The 22,568-nt window shown below is 44.8% G+C and overlaps 1 protein-coding gene and 1 pseudogene across 5 annotated transcripts in view; one reads left to right on the top strand and one right to left on the bottom strand.

The window, feature by feature from the left end:
- Positions 1 to 22,568, top strand: part of piezo1 (piezo type mechanosensitive ion channel component 1 (Er blood group)) — a 372,144-nt gene that overhangs the window by 210,722 nt on the left and 138,854 nt on the right. For 4 of the 5 annotated variants that reach the window (XM_078544496.1, XM_078544495.1, XM_078544494.1 and 1 more), the window contains 3 exons: positions 11,626 to 11,794; positions 20,808 to 20,900; positions 21,841 to 21,937. In XM_078544496.1, the coding sequence (XP_078400622.1) occupies positions 11,626 to 11,794; positions 20,808 to 20,900; positions 21,841 to 21,937 (359 nt within the window). The remainder of the gene's footprint in view (positions 1 to 11,625; positions 11,795 to 20,807; positions 20,901 to 21,840; positions 21,938 to 22,568) is intronic. The other variant, XM_078544493.1, reaches the window with a different exon arrangement.
- Positions 17,570 to 17,672, bottom strand: LOC144682339 (U2 spliceosomal RNA; annotated as a pseudogene).

The raw sequence follows: 22,568 nt of genomic DNA, 5'->3' as shown, positions 1-22,568 counted from the left end.
ATGCATGGAAACAGCCTCACCTGTAAGTTCCACGCCAAATCATTCACCACTCTGACAAGGAATCTTTCAATCGCTGATTCAAATACCTGGAACTTCCTTCCTAACAACTGTGGATGTACCTTCAACACATGGACTGCGGCAGTTCCAGAAGGTGACTAACCACCACCTTCACAAGGGTAATTAGCGATGGTCAATAAATGCTGCCCTTGCCAGTGATGTCTACATTCCAAGGACAAATGAAAAAAGGAAGCAAAAGACAGAGAGAAGAGAGACAAATCAGTGTTTTGAATAAGGAAAGGGAATGGACATTGATGGAGAGGGAAAAAGAGATTTAGGAAGGAAGAAGCAAAAGGAAAGAGGAAAATATTAGACTAGGACAAGACATGACAAAGGGGAACAGTGGAGGAGAAAGAGGAAGAGGATTCTGAGAAAGAGAATATGGTGAGAGTTGTAATTGAGAAAGAAATGGGGTGTAAAGAGGTACAGGGAGATTTTAACCGCTGGCAGAGAATGAGCAGGCAATGGACAGATCATTTCATCCCAGCAGGAGGCTCAAGCTGTTTAGAAACCCAGACCTCGTTTCCATGTCACTAGTGGGTTGCATGCGCCTTCCAAACTCACAGCCACTACCATCTGGAAGGACAAGAGCAGCAGATACATGGGAACACCACCACCTGGAAGTTTCCCTCCAAGCCACTCACCATCTTGACTTGGAAATTTATTGCCGTTCCTTCACTGTCACTGGGTCAAAATCCTGGAACTCCCTCCTTAACAGCACTCTGGGTGTACCTGCAACACAGGAACTGCAGCAGTCCAAGAAGGCAGCTCACCACCGCCTTGTCATGGGCAATTAGGGATGGGCAATAAATGCTGGCCTAGCCAGTGATGCCCATATCCTGTAAATGAATATAAAGAAAACCAGAATCCCACTCCAGGCCAGTGTATTTGAGATAGTTTAATTTGTGGTGACCAACAGGGAGATAGTCCAGGGGTTAGGACCATGCCCAGGGCGGGTAGTGAATCAGTTTGGATGTCTGGTGGGATCTCGGGAAGTTCTATTCAAATGCCATCCCCTTGCCAACCCCCTCAAGGCTGTAAATGTGGAAGCCTCTGTCTTTTACTCTCAATACTCCTTAGCACAGAAGCACTGAGTCCAATTGTAGCATCTCAATAGCTGGCTGGCTAAGATTAGTTAACGGTATACAACAGAAATTTAGCCTGGATTGTTTGAATCTGTGTAATTTAGTACATTTCTGTGAAGGAATAGTACCTTCTTTTTGCATCCACAGTTCCTCAGATGGAAATCCTTAATTTCAGCTGGGCAGTTGGCATGTAGTTGAGGTGAAGTGTTTCCATACAGGGAGAGACATAATTAAAGAGTGAGTCACTCTTGGCTGCTCTTATGCACCTCTAGGGCCTGGTTATAGAGTGGTATGAACAGATCATGGGAACAAGGCACCTGTTTTGTCTTTTTGGCTGCAAATTGCTGCATTGAACTGCCCAGAGAGTGTTTTACCAATTACATATGGAAAGAGAGCTTGCTAACCATCTTTCCACAAATTCATTAGGTCCTGTCAGTAGCTACTTTGGATTTCCGAATGTCACGTAGTTGGGTTGTGATTTTTCGATTGCCACATAGAAATGAGTTTATTGAGCAGTACGCAATATCCAATAGCACCTTGAGGCACTCATTTATTTCTTACCTTTCAATATGAACAGCCATTTTTACATCGTCAACATCTGTAAATGTTAGTTTGTCGCTGCCATCATTTTGTTGAAGAAATAGCTTCCTTCGGTGCATTAGATAAAATCATATGAGTTGTTACTTTCATGGGATGTGCGCATCGCTGGCTAGACCAGTATTTATTGTCCATTCCTAATTGCGCTTGAGCTGCCCTATTGAACCGCTGCAGTCCATGTGATGTAGGAACACCCACAGTGCTGTTAGGGAGGGAGTTGCTGGATTTTGACCCAGCGACAGTGAAGGAATGGTGATATAGTTCCAAGTCAGGATAGTGTGTGGCTTGGAGAGAAAGGCAAATCTGAGCTTTAAAAATGTCTTGTTTGCAAGAATTAAACCGCATTTTATTACCTTCACAACAGAGCTCCTGCAGAGCCTTCTAGAAACTTTGTCTGCACACACATTCTGATAATGATCTCCTGTGATTCTCTTAAAGTGGAAATGTATTCTCATCACTGATGAGGTCACTTTTCCCCAAACCTCTCAATTAACAGACTTTCTGATATATGGGGAGGAAGTTTGTTTTAGTCTATGTTCAGGTCTGGCTGCAAGATTTCTGGTTCTTGCTGTTCTGTTACGTGCTTGATTCAAGATTAAAGCTTGGACAGAATGATCTGCCTGTGCCATAAGTTGTAATGATTCAATAAACATTGGATTGGCTGTGATTTAGTGATGCCCATGAGGATGTATGGACTTACCTGGCTATCATCTAGGACCCAAGAAGTGGCTGCAGATCAACTCTATCACTAAAAGTACAACTCAGCCACCCTACAACAAACTGGCAATGAGGATAAAACAGGATTGAACAGAAGAAATCAAGTTAGAAAGAAATCACTGTACTTCGCCCAGTGATTGTAAGTAACAAGCTCCCTTAGAATTGAAGAGGTTAATCCCTCTCAAAATGCCACAATTTTGGAGAATTGATCCTCTTGAACCAGCCACAGACGATTGGTTTCATTGCATAGAACACCACATGTTCTTTTTTCAAGTGAAAGAGATTACGGGGGAAGAGAAGAGGCAAGCAATCTTGAGTACTTGTAGGAGCAAAACCTACAACTTGATTTGAAGTTTGACGGCACCCAATGCCCCAGATTTGAAGAATTTTGATGAATTGGTGGACCTTGTGAAGGGTCATTTTCAACCCAAGCCTTCAGCCATGATGCAAAGGTTGGGGTTTAATTCACAAAATAGAGCTCCGGGTGAGACAATTGCATGCTACGTGGCCAATGTGAAGCAGTTAATGGAACATTGTAAGGTTGGTATGACTCTGAATGACAAGCTCAGGGATAGTTTAGTGTATGGTGTGAAAGAAGACACTATTCAGAAAATATTGTTGTCCGAAATGAATCTGGATTTCAAGAAGGTGCTAGAGATAGTGCTGGCCATGGAAAGCGCTGTAAGAGATTCACAAGCAATACAGGGTGTGCAAAACGGTGCCGTCCTCCACATCGGGCGGGAAACCTCAGCCGAAAGTGGTGCACAAAAGTGAGACTCTGCTGAGAAGTGGGAAACAGTCCCTGCTAGCTGAAGAATAAAGAAAAATAACTTAGCAGTGAAATCGAAGAATAATTTTAAAATGGTGGAAATAATCGGTCTTTTATTGATTTGCAGTTTAAAAAAATCAAATGCTACTATTGTCATAGAAATAGACATATGATGAGGCAATGCAAGGAAAGATTCAAGCAGGCTGGTAAACAAAAGAAGCCCAATGAAATCTACAGTGTAGAAGAGCCTGAAACAACAAATTCAAACATTTACTCGTTGTTTAATCTGAAAGTTGGAAAGACAGAACCAATATTTGTCACACTGAAAGTAAATGGCAAACCTGTTAAAATGGAAGTAGACACTATAGTAATTGGGGAACATGCCTTCAGATGTTTGAATAATGGTGAACATCAACTAAGTTTGGAACAAACAATGGCCAAGCTAAAAACATACACAGGTGAAGATATTCAAGTAAAAAGCATAAGCAGAGTAACTGTCTGTTATGGAAGCCAATCGGCACAGCTACCCGTGTTGGTGATAGCAGGTGAAGGGCCAAGTCACTTGGGACGAGACTGGTTAAAGGAGATTAAGTTGGAATGGTCCGAAGTCTTTCAGTTGAGAGCAAGTGGGCTACCAGAATGCTTTAAAAAGTATGTCACCGTCTTCAAGGATAAACTGGCAAAAATCCAGGGTCTGCAGGCCAAGATTTATGTGGATCCGGACACAACCCCTCACTTCACGAAGGCAAGACCGGTGCCATACGCCCTGAGAGAAAAAGTCGATGCTGAGCTAAACAGGTTAGAGAAACTGGGCATTATACAACCTGTTCAGTTCTCAGAAAGGGCAGCACCCATAGTACCTGTCCTTAAACCTGACCAAAGCGTCTGAATTTGTGGGGCTACAAACTGATGGTTGACAAAGTAGCCAAACTGGACAGGTACCCCATTCCAAAAATTGAAGACCTGTACGCCAAGCTGGCAGGAGGGACAACGTACACAAAGCTTGACATGAGTCATGCTTATCAACAACTAGAATTGGATAATGCCTCCTGGGAATTTGTCACAATTAATACCCACAAAGGGTTGTACCAATATACACGATTGCCTTTCAGTGTCTGCTCTGCGTAGGCCATCTTTCAGAGAACAATGGAAAGCTTATTGCAGGGACTGCCCCTGGTTGTGTCTATTTAAATGATGTATTGGTGACAGGTTTCACTGAGAAAGGGCATTTGGCAAACTTAGAAGAAGTCTTAAAACTTTTCTTGCAAGCTGGAATGTGTCTAAAAAGAGAAAAGTGCAAATTCCAAGCGAGGGAGGTAATCTATTTGGGTCACCGGGTAGATTCACAGGGCCTCCACCAGTTGAGGAGAAAGTGAGAGCCATAAGAGAGGCACCTGCACCAAAGAACACCTCAGAGCTCAAATCATTCCTAGGAATGATCAACTATTATGGGTGATTCTTACCCAATTTGTCTACAATGCTGGCCCCCCTGTATTCTCTACTCAAAAAGAACCAACGTTGTTCTTGGGAGGTGCCCCAGAAAGAAGCTTTTATAAAGGTGAAACAATTGTTGTACTCATCCAATCTACTAGTGCATTATGAGACGAAAGAATTGGTGCTGACATGTGACACATCTCCCTACGGAGCGGGAGCAGTGCTATCCTATTGGATGGATGACGGCTCGGAACGGTCAATAGGTTACATATCAAGAATGCTCACCGCAGGGGAAAAGGGATATTCGCAGATAGAAAAGGAAGGCCTGTCCATCATCTTTGATATCAAGAAATTTCACCAGTACGTACACGGCTGTCATTTTACAATCATTTCAGATCACAAACCACGATTAGGCTTATTTAGTGAGGAAAAGGCTATACCACTCATAGCCTCAGCAAGAATACAATGATGGGCCTTAATCCTGGCAGCATACGGATACACTTTCGTACATAGGCCTGGCAATCAAATCGCAAACGCCCATGCCCTTAGTCATTTGCCTTTACAAGAAAATGATAAGCACATTCCAGTTCCACAGGAACTTGTTTTACTATTAAATTTCTTAGATTCCTCGCCACTGTGTGCTTGACAGATCAGACACTGGACAAGTTGGGGCACAGTCCTATCTCAAGTACGAGAACAAATGCTGCATGGTGGTCACAGGAGCCCATATCTGATTAAATGTAACCGTACTTCAACAGAAGACATGAAATAACCAGCCAGGATGGCATCTTATTGTGGGGAGCACGAGTGATAGTACCTCTAAAGTGAAGGGAGCCACTTTTAGTAGAACTGCACAGTGCCCATCCAGGAATTTCCCTAATGAAGACCATAGCACGCAGCTATCCATGGCAGCCAGGGATGGATGGCAAAATAGACAGTTTAGTAAAGCACTGTGTGCAATGTCAGCAACTGCAAAAGTTGCCAGTGACAGCTCCATTACACCCATGGGAGTGGCCAGGTAGACCCTGGGTGCCGTTACACATTGACTATGTTAGACCTTTCCTGGGAACAATATTTCTGCTCATTGTCGATGCCCATTCAAAATGGTTGGATGTATATGAGGTGAAGTCACCAACGTCGGGTGTTACAATTGAGAAACTACGCCAGAGTTTTGCCATTCACAGGCTACCAGAAGTTGTCGCTTCCAATAACAACATGGCATTTACGAGTGCTGAGTTTCAACAGTTTATCAGCCTCAACAGTATCACTCATGTGAAAACTGCACCGTACCACCCTTCCTCAAATGGACTGGCCGAAAGGGTGGTTCAAACATTCAAGGCAGGCATGAAAAAGCACACTTTCTTTTTCATTACAGGACTATCCCTCACACAACAACAGGTGTCACACCTGCAGAGTTATTGTTGAAACGCTGTCTCAGGACAAGATTGAGCTTATTAATGCCAAATTTAGAGGGGAAGGTGGAAAGGAGTCAGGGAAGCCAGAAAACTGGACACAGCTGGCATAGTCACGAGAGGAAATTTACCATGGGAGAGCCGGTATATGTGAAAAACTTCGGGGAAGAACCAAAGTGGTTACCAGGCGAAATAAGTGCGGTGACTGGACCTCTACCTTATCACATGGAGGTGGAAGGCTGGATCATCTGTAAACGTGTGGACCATTTAAGAAAGAGAGACAAATCATCAAGGTGTGGTTCCACTAGTGATTATGACTGGGTCTGCGTTTCCTGTTGAAGATACTCAACCCAGGACTGACATGTCTGATGTTCCTGTAAGAGTTGAGGATGCAGAGCTGCAAGTACCCACCGAAGTACCTGATGTTCAGGCAACTCTGGAAAACAGGGTTCCTGACAAAGAATCTGAAGTTGTGGAGCTGCGACGTTCCACACGCACCAGGAAACCACCTGAAAGACTGAACTTGTAAATTCCTTACCCGGTGTAAATATTATGTTGTCTTGAAAAATATGTACTTGTAACTTTAATATGTATAGCTGAGTTGAAGGGGGAGGAATGCAGAAATTATGTTTTTATTTAGTGTGTAATGTACCTTTAAGATTAAAATGTGTTAGGGAAGATCACATGATCTGTAGTGACCAATAGGAGAGTAGGGTGGGCTACCTCAGCAGTCAGTATAGAGATAGAGTTGGAGTTGAATGCACAAGTGTAGTTGCTGCTGAGTATGTTATAAATAAACTTAATGTTTCCGCCCAAGAAGTATCTGTAGATCAACTCTATCACTAATAGTACAACTCAGCCAGCCTACAACAGAACGTATGCTTTTAAATAGTGCCATCTAGTGACTCATTCTGAAAATAATCACTGATAATCTTCTTTTCCTATCCTGGGATGTGGGTGTTGCTGACAAAGCCTGCATTTGTTGCCCATCCTTAATTGTTCTTGAACTGAACATTGTAGAGGGTAGTTAAGAGTCAACCACAAGGCCAGATTGGACAAGGACGGCAGATTTCCTTCCCTAAACGGCATTAGCGAACCAAAAGGATCTTTATGACAATCAATAATAGTTTCATAAAGGCAAAATACTGTGGATGCTGGAAATCTGAAACAAAAATAAAAAAATGCTGGAAAAACTCAGCAGGTCTGACAGCACTTGTGGAGAGAAAGACAGAGTTAACATTTCGAGTCCGTATGACTCTGAATGATAAGTTTCATGGTCACCATTACTGATGACCAGTTTTATATTCCAGATTTATTAATTGTATTTAAATTCCACCAGCTGCCATGTTGAGATTTGAACCCATGTCCCCAGAGCATTAGCCTGGGTCTCCAAATTACTAATCCAATGATACTACCACTATGCCATTATCTCCCTATGAAAGCAAAATCCTTACTTGCCCTTATCTTCTGAATAAGTTCATACAGAAAAATTGTTAAGTGGTGAGTTTTAAGACAAATTATCAAAAGGATTTAATCACATCATAGATCATGAGTCAGTCTTAATTTATAATTGTTATACATTTCATGATAGAGATTATAGTCTTAATTTAATTTCCTTGGGCCTGTCATTGCCTCATAGTCTTAGAGTTTATAGGAGAGGTTTATTCCATTTTAGCTTCATTATTGTGCGTGTTGGCTGTTCATGATACACAAATACTCATGGCTAGTATGTTCTCTATAACTGATGCACGGTCTACACAATGCAAATAAATATTGTGGGGTGTTTTTGAATGATGATCAACAGTTAGTAATTAGGAAATAATGTATTATAATGTCTGTAAAGTAGCTATTCCTTTCTTAGAAAATGCAAATTATTTTTCTGTAAATTTACACTTTCATCCTTTTATGATGTGCTGAACAGTGACTTGAAATTAAAACCGTGACACAGGCTTGCTTTGAAAGAATTCCAGTTGCATACAGTAATGCAAAGCCTTATGGGTCCACATCTAATTCATAAAATGCTTTGTTAAGGAGAGCCCTCGCTCCCAGTGACATGAATTGTACTGTTCCTGAACAATGTTTAGGTAATTCGTCGTGAGCTTGAGTATAAATGAGGAATCAACTTCAGTGTATTTTACATATTACTTAAATCATGTGCCCTCTTGTCAACTTGCTTGACATCAGAAAGCAGCAAAATACTTTTACTCGACCACAATTTAGGTTAAAACTACCAGGATCACTTCTTATACAGTAAATGGGTAAGCAAACAATAGAACTAACATATATTATTTATTTCAAATAACAAGTGTAGCTTGGTGGGGAGTAGCAGGTAACTTTGGATCTATGTGCCAGGCAATGACCATCTCCAACAAGAGAGAATCTAACCACCGCCCTTTGACATTCCATGGCATTACCGTTGTTGAATCCCCCACTATCAACATCCTGGGGGTTACAATTGACCAGAAACTGAACTGGACTAGCCATATAAATACTGTGGCTACAAGAATAGATCAAAGGGTAAGAATCCTATGGCAAGTAACTCACCTCTTGACTCCCCAAAGCCTGCCCGCCATCTACAAGGCACAAGTCAGGAGTGTGATGGAATACTCTCAACTTGCCTAGATGAGTGCAGCTCCAACAACACTCAAGAAGCTTGACACCATCCAGGACAAAGCAGCTCGCTTAATTGGCACCCCATCCACAAACATTCTCTCCCTCCACCACCGACGAACAGTGGCAGCAGTGTGTACGAGTGACAAAATGCACTACAGAATCTCACCAAGGTTCCTTAGACCTTCCAAACCTATCACCGCTACCATCTGGAAGGACAAGGGCAGCAGACACATGGGAACACCATCACCTAGAAGTTCCCCTCCAAGCCACACGTCATTTTGACTTGGAAATATATCGCAGTTCCTTCACTGTCGCTGGGTCAAAATCCTGGAACTCCTTCCCTAATAGCACTGTGGGTGTACCTAAACTACATGGACTGCAGTGGTTTGAGAAGGCAGCTCACCACCAACTTCTCAAGGGCAACTAGGGATGGGTAATAAATGCCGGCCTGGCCAGCAATGCCCACATCCCGTGAATTAATTTTTAAAAAATGATGCTGATTGATTGCCATTATTAGAAACATCTCCATCATCATTGTATCATGTGACTACTGGGATGCTAGAAGACAATCTAGCTGGACCCGATAATTTTTTCATCTTACAATTCTTGTGTTTCTAATTATCTCTCCTTGTAAGATAAACCATTGTGTCAGCTCGCTAAATGGCATTGTAAACAGGGTCCCAATGTATGAATCTTTACACGCCACCTGTTTTTTTTTGTTTCTCTCCTTTGAGTGTTCCTTGATAATTTCAAACAGATCCATTTTATTAGACAAACTCAAAAGGAGCTATCCAATGCCATGATTTACCACAATGAAAACATACAGATTTCTTAACATCACTTTTATCTTCAATATTATCATCCTTATTAACCATAAGAGCCTCCGCCTTTCCCTTAAAGCCAGAACCTTTTCCAAATTTCCGCTTCCTTGTGGGCTCATGAAAGGCGATTCCATGCTCAATGCTATCTAAGTAAGATATCAAAGCCATCAGCTAAAACTTCAGCTTCCCTTATTGTAGAAACTTTCCGGTCCTCCAAATAGGAGCTAATAGCTACTGGGATGCTGTTCTAAGATCGTAACTTCCCTCACATTTTCAAAAGTCTCAGCTAATTCCATTGAACTATACCATCGCTTCCACACCATCTCTTTTTTTTCTCTAGCATGTTCCACAAATGCCTGGCTTGTTTTCTCCTCACAGTCCAAATTCAGAATTGATACCTCGGGAAGCAGCTCATATATGTCAAATACTGCACTTTTAACTGTCCCATAATTCTAAAATTGCTCTCCTGAGAGACTTGAATAAACATCCATTGCCTTACCCACTAGAACACTTAGCAAAATAAGAGCCCATATTTCGTGGCCACCTTAGCTTTTTCGTCACTTTCTCAAATGAGACATAATATCTTTCAATTCTACCCTCAGTGAATTTAGGCACTCAGCGAAGATTTTTTGTTGAATTAAAACTCAGAGTGGGATTTGACTGATTGTTTGAACTATTAGTTTCTTTTCCACCCTGTAACTTAAATTTTCCTTTAGCCACTTCATATTGTCTGACTCCTCTCTTTCTTTGAAACTCTCTATCCCTGTCTCTTTCCTCCCTTCCAGCCTATTCCCTTTGAGCCTTTAAGTTTTAAGTTCCATTTGAGTTTGAATTTTTTCACTTCTCTTTCTAGTTCGGGCTTCCTCAGTTCTGTTTCTTTTTCTATTACAAGCTGCATCCTCTGCAACTGAATCCTAGCCAACTCGATCTGCCTTGGACCTGGGTTAGCCTTATCTTCTTCCAATTCCAATTGCTATAGTACCGCACCAAATATCTCTGCTTTTTTAAACCCTTGTTTCTACCTCTAACTTCAACTCTCCTGCTAATTCTATTAACCTAACCTTGGTTAATTTTTGCAAATCACAACAAACCTTCCATCTCCAAAAAAGTCTTTGCAACTTACACAGCCATCCCGCTGTTCACTTTGTATAGTAAAACTCACTGTGAATTCCTGTTAGCCTAAACCTGAGCCAGTGTCTCAGTGCATTCCCCCATTGTTTATGAGTTTGCGATCCCAGATGAGCCTTCAATTATTATGACCTCAGTAGAGCCCAGTAGTGCTTTTATTTTATTTTAGAATCTGAAAATCCAGGTATTTATTAAAGAATGAAGCTTTAAGGTACATAGTTTAAATCAGAGAAATTGTACTACACAAAAATCAAAGAATATGAATACCAATTACTACACTGTCTTAAATAGTCAGTTAAAGATATTAAAAGTACAATGAACTCAGTTACTTATAATCTAAACCAAAGTCCTTCTACATCCTTTTGACTTATACTTATATATGGCCCAATAAACTCAAGTCAGATACTTATTAAAAATTGGAAGATTAACCACTTAGCCTGAGTACTGTTTCAAAGATTCATATATGGGCTGAGATTTATTGGGTCTTTGGTTACTTCTGACAAGGTTGTCCTTTCAGATATCTTTCAGCTACAGTAGCAGACTCCCCGTTCAACACAGGTGTCTCTAGTGTCTTAAGCGTAGACACCTTAGGTCAGAACTCCCTGGTTCTAATATTCTTTAACTTTTAACTCTGGAGCCTTGCATCTAGATCTCTCTCTCTCTCTCTCTCTCTCTCTGTCTCTCTTTCTCTCTCTCCTTCAAGATGCTCCTGAAAAATTACTACTTTGACAAAGCTTTTGGTAACTGTCCTAATATCTCTTTAAATGACTCGGTGTATAATTTTGTATTATAATGCTTCTGTTAAGTGCTTGGGGCATTTTATCATGTTAAAGGTACTATACGAATGCGAACGTTATTATGAGGATGAGATGCCTTTTAAGCTTTTATAAATATATTTTTGCAGTGTATTATATCTCTGGTTTTACTGCTGTTTGATTTATAGCATTTGATCACAGTATGTTACAGTATAATTTATATCCTTTTGCTTTCAGATTATTTGGCCTAAAGGATATTATTCGTTCAAACTGCAGCAATCCTCATGAACTTGTCCTCAATGTGAATCATGCATGGCCTGCCTATGCAAATCCTGCAGTCCTCCTACTCCTTTATTATACTATAGCATCACTCCTGAAGCTGAAGAAAAAGGCACCTGGACAGACAGTAAGTGCAAATCGATTGATGTACTTGTATCATGCATTGGCGGTCAAACAATAGTAGCTGAATATGAATGTTCTTCATTCTTTGCTGGCTTGATGCTGCTCTTGTTGCATTTCAGCAATTCTGCTGCTAACACCCCAATATTAGTAGCAGTTCAATGTGATAAATGAGGTGGAACTGCTGCTTCCTGAGGTTTCAAAGTCCAACTTCTCACTTTTTATTTCTTGTACGAATATGTGTGATTGGTGTCTTGAAAGGCAACAATTTCTTGAGGAGAATACAGAACAGGAAGGTTCCATGTTTGATCTGTCCATGCTATGTTAGCAGGGTATTGTGGGATAGTGGGGGATGGTTGTGTTGGGGTGGGGGTGATAGTGACGGTCTACAGTTAACTTCAGTTCTCTGGATGATACTAGGATATGCAGACTAGGCAGCAGAGTTGGATGACGTTGATGAGGCTGACATTCCTGAAACAGCATTCTGACGCATTGATTTTACATCACTTGTGCAACACCTCGTCATTAACAGCCACACTCTGGTAAAGCTATTATTGGGAGGACCATCCCATCAGCCTCCTCTCAAGCATCAGCAAAGGGATGGAAGGTGTGGTTGACAGCTGCTTTTTTTTTTGCAAAAATATACTTTATTCATAAAATATCTTCAATCACATTCCAAACCATTTCAAAAACACCATTACAAGGGTACAATCCGGTTAAACTTTTACAAAATGTATCACCAGTTGCATCAGTACAAACAATATTACAATCATTTACAGCCTTTCATTTTGATCTGTACAGCCCGAGGGGATTTAAACAGTTCCCAGCCCCTCAGTGCGCTGTGGCAGAAAGGTCTCAGACAGCGACCCTTCCCCATTGCGCCTTTGCGGCAGCTGCCCCAAGCTTTAGTGCGTCCCTCAGCACGTAGTCCTGGACTTTGGATTGTGCCAGTCCGCAACAATCGGTCGGGGACAACTCTTTGTGCTGGAAGACCAACAAGTTTCGGGCAGACCAAAGCGCGTCTTTCACCGAGTTGATGATCCTCCAGCTGCAGTTGATGTTTGTCTCGGTGTGTGTCCCTGGGAACAGCCCGTAGAGCACAGAGTCCTGTGTCACAGAACTGCTTGGGATGAACCTCGACAGCAACCACTGCATCTCTCTCCAGACTTTCTTTGCAAAGGCACAATCCACAATGGGGTGAACAACGGTCTCTTCCCCACCACAGCCACCTCGAGGGCAACGTGCAGAGGGGGTGAGACTCCTGGCGTGTAGGAAGGATCTGACGGGGAGGGCCTTTCTCACCACCAGCCAAGCCACGTCTTGGTGCTTGTTGGAAAGTTCTGGCGATGAGGCATTCTGCCAAATGACTTTGACAGTCTGCTCGGGGAACCATCCCACAGGGTCCACCCTCTCCTTTTCCCTCAGGGCCTCTAGGACGTTACGTGCTGACCACTGCCTGATGGACTTGTGGTCAAAGGTGTTTCTCTGCATAAATTTTTCCACGAGGGACAGGTGGTACGGCACGGTCCAACTACTTGGAGCGTTCCGCGGCAGCGTGGCCAGACCCATCCTTCGCAACACCGGGGACAGGTAGAACCTCAGCTCGTAGTGACACTTGGTGTTTGCGTACTGAGGGTCTACGCACCGCTTGATGCAGCCGCACACAAAGGTGGCCATCAGTATGAGGGCGATGTTGGGCACGTTTTTTCCCCCTTTATCTAGAGGCTTGTACATCGCGTCCCTGCGGACACGATCCATTTTCGACCTCCAGATAAAGCGGAAGATGGCTCGAGTGATCGCCATCGCGCAGGAGTCTGGAATGGGCCAGACCTGCGCCACGTACAGCAACAGCGAGAGTGCCTCACACCTGATGACCAGGTTCTTACCCGCAATGGAGAGGGAGCGTCGCTCCTACATGCCCAGTTTCCTTTTCACCATAGACACTCGCTCCTTCCAGTTTCTAACGCATGCCCTGGTCCCTCCGAACCATATCCCCAGCACCTTCAGGCCGTCAGCCCTGACAGTGAAGGGGACAAAGGATCGGTCAGCCCAGTTCCCAAAGAACATGGCCTCGCTCTTCCCACGATTTACCTTGGCTCCCGAGGCCAGTTCGAACTGGTCGCAGATGTGGATCAGTCTGCGCACCGACACCGGATCCGAGCAGAAGACGGCGACGTCGTCCATGTACAGGGAGGCTTTTACCTGAGTGCCTCCACTGCCTGGGATCGTCACTCCTCTTATGCCCGGATCCTTCCTGATGGACTCGGCAAAGGGTTCTATGCAACACACGAGAAGAACAGGCGAGAGAGGACAGCCCTGCCTGACTCCAGATTTAATCGGAAAGCTATCTGTTTCCCACCCATTGATTGAGACTGCGCGACTGATGTTAGTGTAGAGCAGTTGGATCCAATTTCGAATTCCCTCCCCAAACCCCATTTTGGAGAGCACATCCACCATGTAGGTGTGCGATATTCTGTCAAAGGCCTTCTCCTGATCCAAGCTGATGAGGCAGGTATCCACACCCCTGTCCTGTACATAGGCAATCGTATCCCTGAGCAGCGCGAGGCTGTCAGAGATCTTCCTGCCTGGCACAGTGCAGGTCTGGTCAGGGTGAATCACCAATTCCAGAGCGGATTTGACCCGATTGGCGATGACCTTGAACAGAATCTTATAGTCCACATTCAACAGTGAAATGGGTCGCCAATTTCTAATTTCCTCCCTTTCCCCCTTGTGCTTGTAGATGAGGGTGATGATGCCTTTCCTCATGGATTCTGACATACTACCGGCCAGGAGCATACTCTCGTACACTCCTAGCAGGTCTGGGCCGATCAAGTCCCACAGAGCCGAATACAACTCCGCCGGCAAGCCGTCGCTTCCGGGAGTTTTACTCTTCTCGAAGGACCCAAGGGCCTTAGTCAGTTCATCAGGAGTTAGCGGTTTGTCCAGGCTCTCCCGCGTACTGTGGTCTAAGACCTCCGTGATAGAGGACAGGAAGGACTGGGAGGCCGTGCTGTCCGTGGGCTTCACGTCATACAATCTGGCATAAAAGGATTTGCTGATCCTCAAAATGTTGGACCGTGATGACTTTACTGAGCCGTCTTCTTCCTTCAGGCTGCTGATCACAGAGCTCTCTCTGTGTACCTTTTGGAAGAAGAAACGTGAGCACGTCTCATCCTGCTCCACGGAGCGGACTCTGGAACGGAAGATGAACTTGGAGGCCTCCGAGGCAAAGTGCGAGGCTTGCTGGCTCTTCACCTCTTGGAGCTCCTCCTTGACATCGACCCCCATCGACTGCAGCCGGAGCAGATTCTGCATGTTTTTCTGGAGTCGGGACATTTCCCTCTGTTCCTTTCTAGCTTTCTGGGTGCCTTTGAGGATGAAAAACCTCTTGATGTTTCCCTTGATCGCTTCCCACCAGTGTGTCAGGGACTCAAAGAGGGGTTTCACGGTTCTCCAACCTTTGTAATCCCTCTTGAGCTCCTCAATGTTCTCTGGGGTCAGCAGTTGCACATTTAGCTTCCATGCCCCCCTGCCCACCCTCAGGTCCTTCTCCAAGTGGCAGTCCGCCAGTAGGAGGCAGTGGTCAGAGAAGAACACCGGCTTGACATCGGTGGATCTGACTGTGAATGCACGGGACACAAACAGGAAGTCTATCCTGGAACGAATGGACCCGTCTGGCCGCGACCAGGTGTATCTACGCTGCGCTCCGTCTGCAGGGTTGCTGAAGACGTCGTGCAGCTTGGCATCCTTAACTGTTTCCATCAGGGATCTGGACGTAGCGTCCAATCTGCTGTCGGCCCTGCTGGATCGTCCAGCCGCATCGATGATGCAGTTGAAGTCACCGCCCAGAATGACCGGCCTGGAGGTCGCCAGCAGCAGTGGGAGCTGCTGAAAAACCTCCAGCCGCTCAGCCCCTTGTGCCGGGCCATACACGTTAATTAACCGGAGTGGAGCGTTCTTGTACATTACGTCTGCTACGAGGAGTCGCCCGCCCACCACCTCCTTAACCTCGGAGACGGTGAAGTTGCCTCCCCGCAGCAGAATACCCAGGCCGGAGGAACGAGAGTCATTTCCGCCCGACCAGATCGATGGCCCATGGGACCACCATCGTGACCATTGCCTGTAGGAGCTGAGGTGCGGTATCGCACACTCCTGCAGAAACAACAGGTCAGCTTTGACCTTGGCTAGGTAGTCCAAGGTCGCAACACATCGCGTAGTAGATTTAATGCTACGCACATTTATGGATACAATCTTTAAACCCATTTTAAAGCATTTATTCTCCTACCAAACCCACTGTCTCTGAGAGTCCCAGACCTTTAGTCTGCTCCTTCATACCCGTAGTGAGCTCAAATTCCTTCACTTTGGATGGGCTGAGGTAGATCTCCTTGGCAGTGTTCTGCTCAGGTGGCATCTGGAGGTTCACGTAGAGAGCGGGTTTTGAGATGACCTTTGCTGGAGAAGCTTCTCCAAAACTCACCCCCTCTGGGGTGTTGCTGTTCCCGGCTTCCTGGAGCTGGGGTGCGATGATTGCCTCACTGCTCCCAGATTCCAGGGGCTGTGGTGCACTGGCCTCCTCAGGTTGCAGGCAAAGTTGGGGTGCGCTGGTCTCCTTGTTGTCTCCAATGTTCTGGAGCTCGGGTGTCTCGTCCCCCAACGCCCTGGAGCTTTGCCGCCTCTTCTGTCGGTGCCGCCCTGGCACTTCTTCATCCGAAGAGCTGCTGCCCTTGTCATCCATGTCGGATGGGAGACGCCTCTTGCCGCTTTTCTGGGAAATGGCTTTGCTTCTTCTTCGCTCCTTCTTCCTTTTGGTGTTCTTCACCATCCACCACTCCCCCTGCTACTTTTCCACTGCTGCCTCCTCCTCCATTGATTCGCTGTCCTGAGGACTGGGAGGTTCAGGGGGTAGTGCTGTTGATTGGCTCTCTGTTGCCTCAATCTCTTCCTCCACCTTGTCTCTCTCTGTGTCCTCCTTTGTCCCGTTGAGCTCCCTGGGGGCCTTGGTGGTTGGAGTGACACGAAACATTTCTTCTGCTTCCCCCTCGTTGGCTTTGGCTGCCTGTGCGTAAGTATGGCAGCGTTTAGGGCAGGTCCTGTAGAGGTGACCTGCCTCGCCACACAGGTTGCAGCACTTAACCTGTTTGCAGTCTTTTGTCTGGTGCCCTTCCTGTTTGCAGATCTTGCAGAGGGAGGCGCTGCAGATGGCCGCCACATGACCAGCCTTGCCGCATGAGCGACAATGCTTGGGTTGCCCAGCGTAGACCAGGTAGCCACGGTTTCCCCCGATAGTGAAACTGGAAGGAGGGTGGAAAATGGCTCCCTTACCATCGGTCTTTAGTGTGACCTTAAACAGGCGTTTGCCTGTCCAGATCCCCAACTCGTCTCGAATCTCGGTGCCGCTCCCCACCTTATCGAAGTACCTGGTGAGGAAGGTGACCACGTCGGCGACAGGGACGAAGGGGTTGTACAGATGCACCATCACCACACGTTCCCGTTGCAACGGCAGAGAAAAGAGCGGCTCCGCCGTCAGGATCTTCATCTCCGACAGGTCTCTCTTTTCCTCGAACACCCTCAGGAGCTGGACGCAGTCTGCCACCCGCTTGAACGTCACGTCGAAAAAACCAGCTTTGGGGAAGTCCTGCAGGGATACGATCTCCGGAGCTTCGAAGCCGCACGCCTTCAACAGGATCCTCCTGGCGAAGAAGACCCGATCCATAGGTGATCCTCCTTCGCTGTCGTTCACCATGACTCGGACGGTGATAGGTAACCCATGGTATGGATTTCGATTGGTTATAGCCTTTGCTTCCCTACCTTGCCTTGGCAGGATCATGGTGTCGCCCCTGCGACAGATACTACACTTGATCTTAGCCAAAGGGCCGAGAAGCGATCAGCTGCTATCAAGCAGCATTTACACCACAATATCCTGCTTACTGATGCTCAGTTCGAGTTCCATCAGGCCACTCAGCTCCTGACCTCATTACAGTCATGGTCCAAATATGGAGAAGAGACCTCAACTCGAGAGGGGAAGTGAGAGTGACTGCTCTTAACATCAAGGCAGCATTTGACTGAGAGTGGCATCAAGGAGCCCTGGCAAAATTGAGGTCAATGAGAAACAGATGGAAAACTCTGTACTATTTGTTGTCATGCTTAGCATAAAGGAAGATGATAGTTCAGTCCCAGGACATCACTCAGAAGGTTAGTCAGGGTCGTATCCTAGGCCCAATCATCTTCAGCTGCTTCATCAATGACCTTCCTTCCATTATAAGGTCAGAAGTGGGGATGTTCGCTGATGATTGCGCAATGTTTAGTATCGTTTGCAACTCCTCCGATACTGAAGCAGGTCCGTGTCCATATGCAGTAAGGCCTGACAATCAGTTTTGGGCTGATAAGTGGCAAGTAACATCCGCGCCGCACAAGTGCCAGAATGGCCATTTCCAACAAGAGAGAATCTAACCATTGCTCCTTGACATTCGATGGCATTACCATCACCGAATCCCCCACTATCAGCATCCTGGGAGGTCCCATTGACCAGAAACTGAAGTGTATAAGCCATATGCTGTGGATTCAAGAGCAGGTCAGAGGCTAGGATCCCTGCGGTGAGTAACTGACCTCCGGATTCCCCAAAGCCTGTCCACCAGTCATGGAATACTCTCCACTTACCTGGATGAGTGCAGCTCCAATAACACTCAAGAAGCTTGACACCATCCAAGATAAAGCAGCCCGCTTGATCAGCATCCTATCCATCCACCCTAAATATTCACTTCCTCCACCACTCATCCACACTGGCAGCAGGGTGTTATATACAAGACGCACTGCAGCAACTCACCAATGCTCTTTTGACAGCTCCTTCCAAACCCATGACTTTTACCACCTAGAAGAACACGGGCAGCAGACGCATGGGAACACCAACACCTGGAAGCTCCCCTCCAAGTCACTCACCATCCTGACTTGGAAATATATCGCCGTTCCTTCACTGTGGCTGGGTCAAAATCCTGGAACTCCCTCCCTAACAGCACTGTGGGTGTGCCTGCGCCACATGGACTGCAGCGGTTCAAAAAGGTGGATCAGCACCACCTTCTCAAGTGCAGTTGGGGATAGACGACAAATGTTGGCCTTGTCCGTGATAACCACAACACCCCATGAAAAAAAATAAAAAACATTGCTTCATGGCTGGTAGCGGCTGTGAACAGGTCCTGGGCTCTTGAGTCTCTGTTTCCATTTTTGATTTTAGAACCTTCCTTATTGCTGAGGAAGGGTTATACAGAAAAGCGATGAGGAAACAAAAGTCACCTGCAGACCTACAGGCAAATTTTTATTTTATATTTTTATTTCCTCTCTGGCCGTGCTCCAAGAACCCTGAGAAAACCACTTTCTGAGGTTGTTCTTTGTTCCTCTGGAAGCAGCACTCATTGACTTCAAAGTTTCTGCCAATGTATCAGGGCCATAAACACTTGGTTTCTAGTGACTAATGATGCTGGAATGCTTTAAACTTCCCTTATTCATTTTTCTCTCACATGAATGGGATCTGTGGTCTTGATGCAGCATGTTTTTTTTTTAATGGTCTCTTTGTATTGCGGTACCACGCCCTCAAGAAGCATGTCGCTCAGTCAATTATATTCTTTTGACGACTCGTGCCTCCAGAGTTGGTCGTGGATCTTTTTTAGAACACACAGCTGTGACAGGACTGGGAGACATGCAAATTAACGAATGAATTCTCCCTTTCACTCCCGCCCCCACCCCACCCCACCCACTGTAACCAGTAAACAGGATTATTCTCTCAAGATTCATGAGAAGGTACTTTAGGATCAAGTAAAAGTCATTCAGATCAAAAACCTTATTGTTCTTAAAAATAAAAAGACTTTTTTTTTGCTCATCATCCTATGATGCTGGGAAATGCATGCCTAATAGAAGAGAAACGAGTGAAGGAATGTCAGACAAGGATCATAAAGCACTCATCATGCCATTGCTAGACACCCACAGAAAATGAGAGCGTCACTGCAGTTTCTTTGTTCCTCCCACTGTGCTCTTTATATTCCATTATGTCTCGCTTTCATTCAGTCGAATCTTAGGTCAAATAGAGTTCAAATTGGTTTTTTTAAAAAATCTTTAAGTTTGATGCCAAAGATCAGTTAGAGGTTACATCGCACGCCTGCTCATTTAAACAGAAGCAGGAGACTATGAATTCTGGAGATCTGAAATAAAATCAGAAAATGCTGGAAATGCTCAGCAAGTCAGGCAGCATCTGTGGAGACAGAAACCGTTCAAGTTTCAGGACTCTTTGCCCTTTCTTCACAGCCGGGAAAAGTTAGAAATGTAATAGGTTTTTAGCAAGTGAAAGAAGGGAGGGTGGAAGCAAAAACTAAAGGGAAGATCAGTGATCAGATGCTAATACTAATTTCAAGTTGTTTTACTTGCTGTCTTCTAGCAATCATCTCCCATAAGCTTTTGATAGCTTCTTCCCAATTTTACCTGGGGCGGGGAGGTGGCGGGGGGGCGGTGCGGGGTGGAGTGGAGATATTCTTTGTGGGGCGGAGGGAGGTTGGGTTGAGGAAAAGAAACTCATTTAAGGAGAAACATTCCTTACAGTTCAAATGTTACCTTGAGTAAATCTTCCATCTAAGCAGAAAGAGTGGAAGGAGAGGAAATGTTAGTGGATGGCCTGTTCCTGGAAGTGAAAGCAGCCAACTCCACTGTCGAGTCACAACCCTGCCATTTCAGTTCGGCTCCCCCTCCTCTGTGGCGGTCGTCCTTTCTGTGCCTGAATTCAGGCAGGTAAAAATGGCAGGGGAATGGTGGCTCTTCGTTGCAATGCAACTTCCCCCAAACTGCCCACGACCCCAATGGCTTCCCTGCACTGTACCAGCCAATTAAAATCAGTCATATCAACTCCATGAAACAAAAAGGCAGGCACTTTCCATGTATTAACTCTTGCTTCCACATTCGGCCAATAGTCTACATTCAGTAATAGGTTTGATAAATTATGTGCCGATTATCAGTTTGTATGAACTTTTGTATCTTTTCAGAAGGATGGAGCACTGAAAAATGGGGAAGAAGTTGAACTAACAAACCTGGAACCTTGGTCAACGAAGCAGGATGAATCGGAAGATGAAGCTAAAGTAAGTAATACTAAACGAATAGTCAGTTAAAGTATCATCAAATAGAAATCACAAATAGATTAGATCCCTTAGAGTGCCACCCAGTGGCTACCTTCAAATGTTGATAACCACTCCAAGTATCTGAAAGGTCGATAACTAGAATTTTATGGCAATTTTTGCTGACCTGTTCCTGGACTGTGCTCAATGGAGTTGCTCAATTTTTGTAATCTGAGGAGATCCAATACATCCATTTCTATAAAATGAGGACAAAGTTGGAATTTTTGAAGCTTGAACCAAGATCCAGCAGTTGTTGCAATAACCCCCTTCTTAACCTGTATAGAAATGACCATGCTCGTGTTCAGTGAAAGCCTGAAGCTTGTATATTTAACAAAAAGTAGAAATATTTATTGCGACCAAATGAGTAAGAACCATCAGCAATATTTTTTGAGAGTTGGATTTTGAAATTACCTCTGCTTTCATTCTTGGTGCTACACACTGTTGAGATGTGGGCAAACACCTTGCTTCCAGGGCTCTACTGGTGCCATTTTGGTCACTTGAAGGTATCTGAGAGCATCCTCTGATTTTTTTTTTGTAAAATCAGAACACTGCAGATGCTGATGAAAGGTCACTGACCTGAAACATTAACTATGTTTCTCTCTCCATAGATGCTAGCAGACTTGCTGGGTATTTCCTACATTTTCTGTTTATATCTCTGATTTATGTAATTTTATTTTTCCCTCACTGTGGCATGTCTGTACTTGACACCTCCTTTGACTCCATGGCTGGGGTCCAGAGCTTTGTTTGTGAGAAACATGGTCACTGGTTTAGTATGTGAGAAACATGGTCACTGGTATACATCTTGCCAGTTAATGCCATAGTGTGTGCACACTCTGGTATGCTGCAATACAATGCTGCTAGACTTAACTGATTACAAACCTACACTGTTTATGGTGTTTTCTAGCCAATGCTGCAACCTGCCAATGGTGAAAATGAGGAAGGAGAAAGTTGCACATTGCATATAATTAGTGGATCAGACCAACCAGATGCAATTGAATCTCGTAAGTTGGAATTTGACACACAACTCTACTGATGATGACATGACTGTTGTGGCCAGTTAGCACATTAAAAACAAAACATTTAGCAACAGTCATGGGTGCTTTGCTTTTGTTTTCACCTAGTCAATATATTTTAGTTGTACTTCTTAAAGAGTTTATTATAGATATAGGTACACTACTGCGTGTAAAGAAATTAAGTGGTGTACGCTTTCCTTGAAATGTGGTGTAAATAACTAAGGGTGCAGTGATATGGGTCTTGGTGTATTAGGTATCTGGCATTCAAGGGGTCATATTTGAATTTTGACTGAATAGGAAGCTTTTCAACCTCAACAGACCGAAAGCCAAGACTAGGTTGACCCTCCAGCACATCCATGACTTACAATATCCCGACAACTGTGCAATTGTGACCCAAACTGTTACGGCCCACACAGTAAGCAACATTCAGACCACCTTCTGTATTATAAGGGTCTGACACATACAGGGTTAATGTGGGACTGAGTACAGTACTGCCCACACAGTGATTTAAGAAGGCACATGACCCAGATCTAGGATCAGTGTGGTGCTGAACAGAGACGTGCTAAGATCTAGACATGGAGATAGCTCTTTGCCTGTACCCTTTACTGTACATACATAT

Source organism: Cetorhinus maximus, chromosome 6 (genome assembly GCF_964194155.1).
Source record: "Cetorhinus maximus chromosome 6, sCetMax3.hap1.1, whole genome shotgun sequence".
Taxonomy (NCBI): Eukaryota; Metazoa; Chordata; class Chondrichthyes; order Lamniformes; family Cetorhinidae; genus Cetorhinus; species Cetorhinus maximus.
This window is presented reverse-complemented; position numbering and strand designations above follow the sequence as displayed.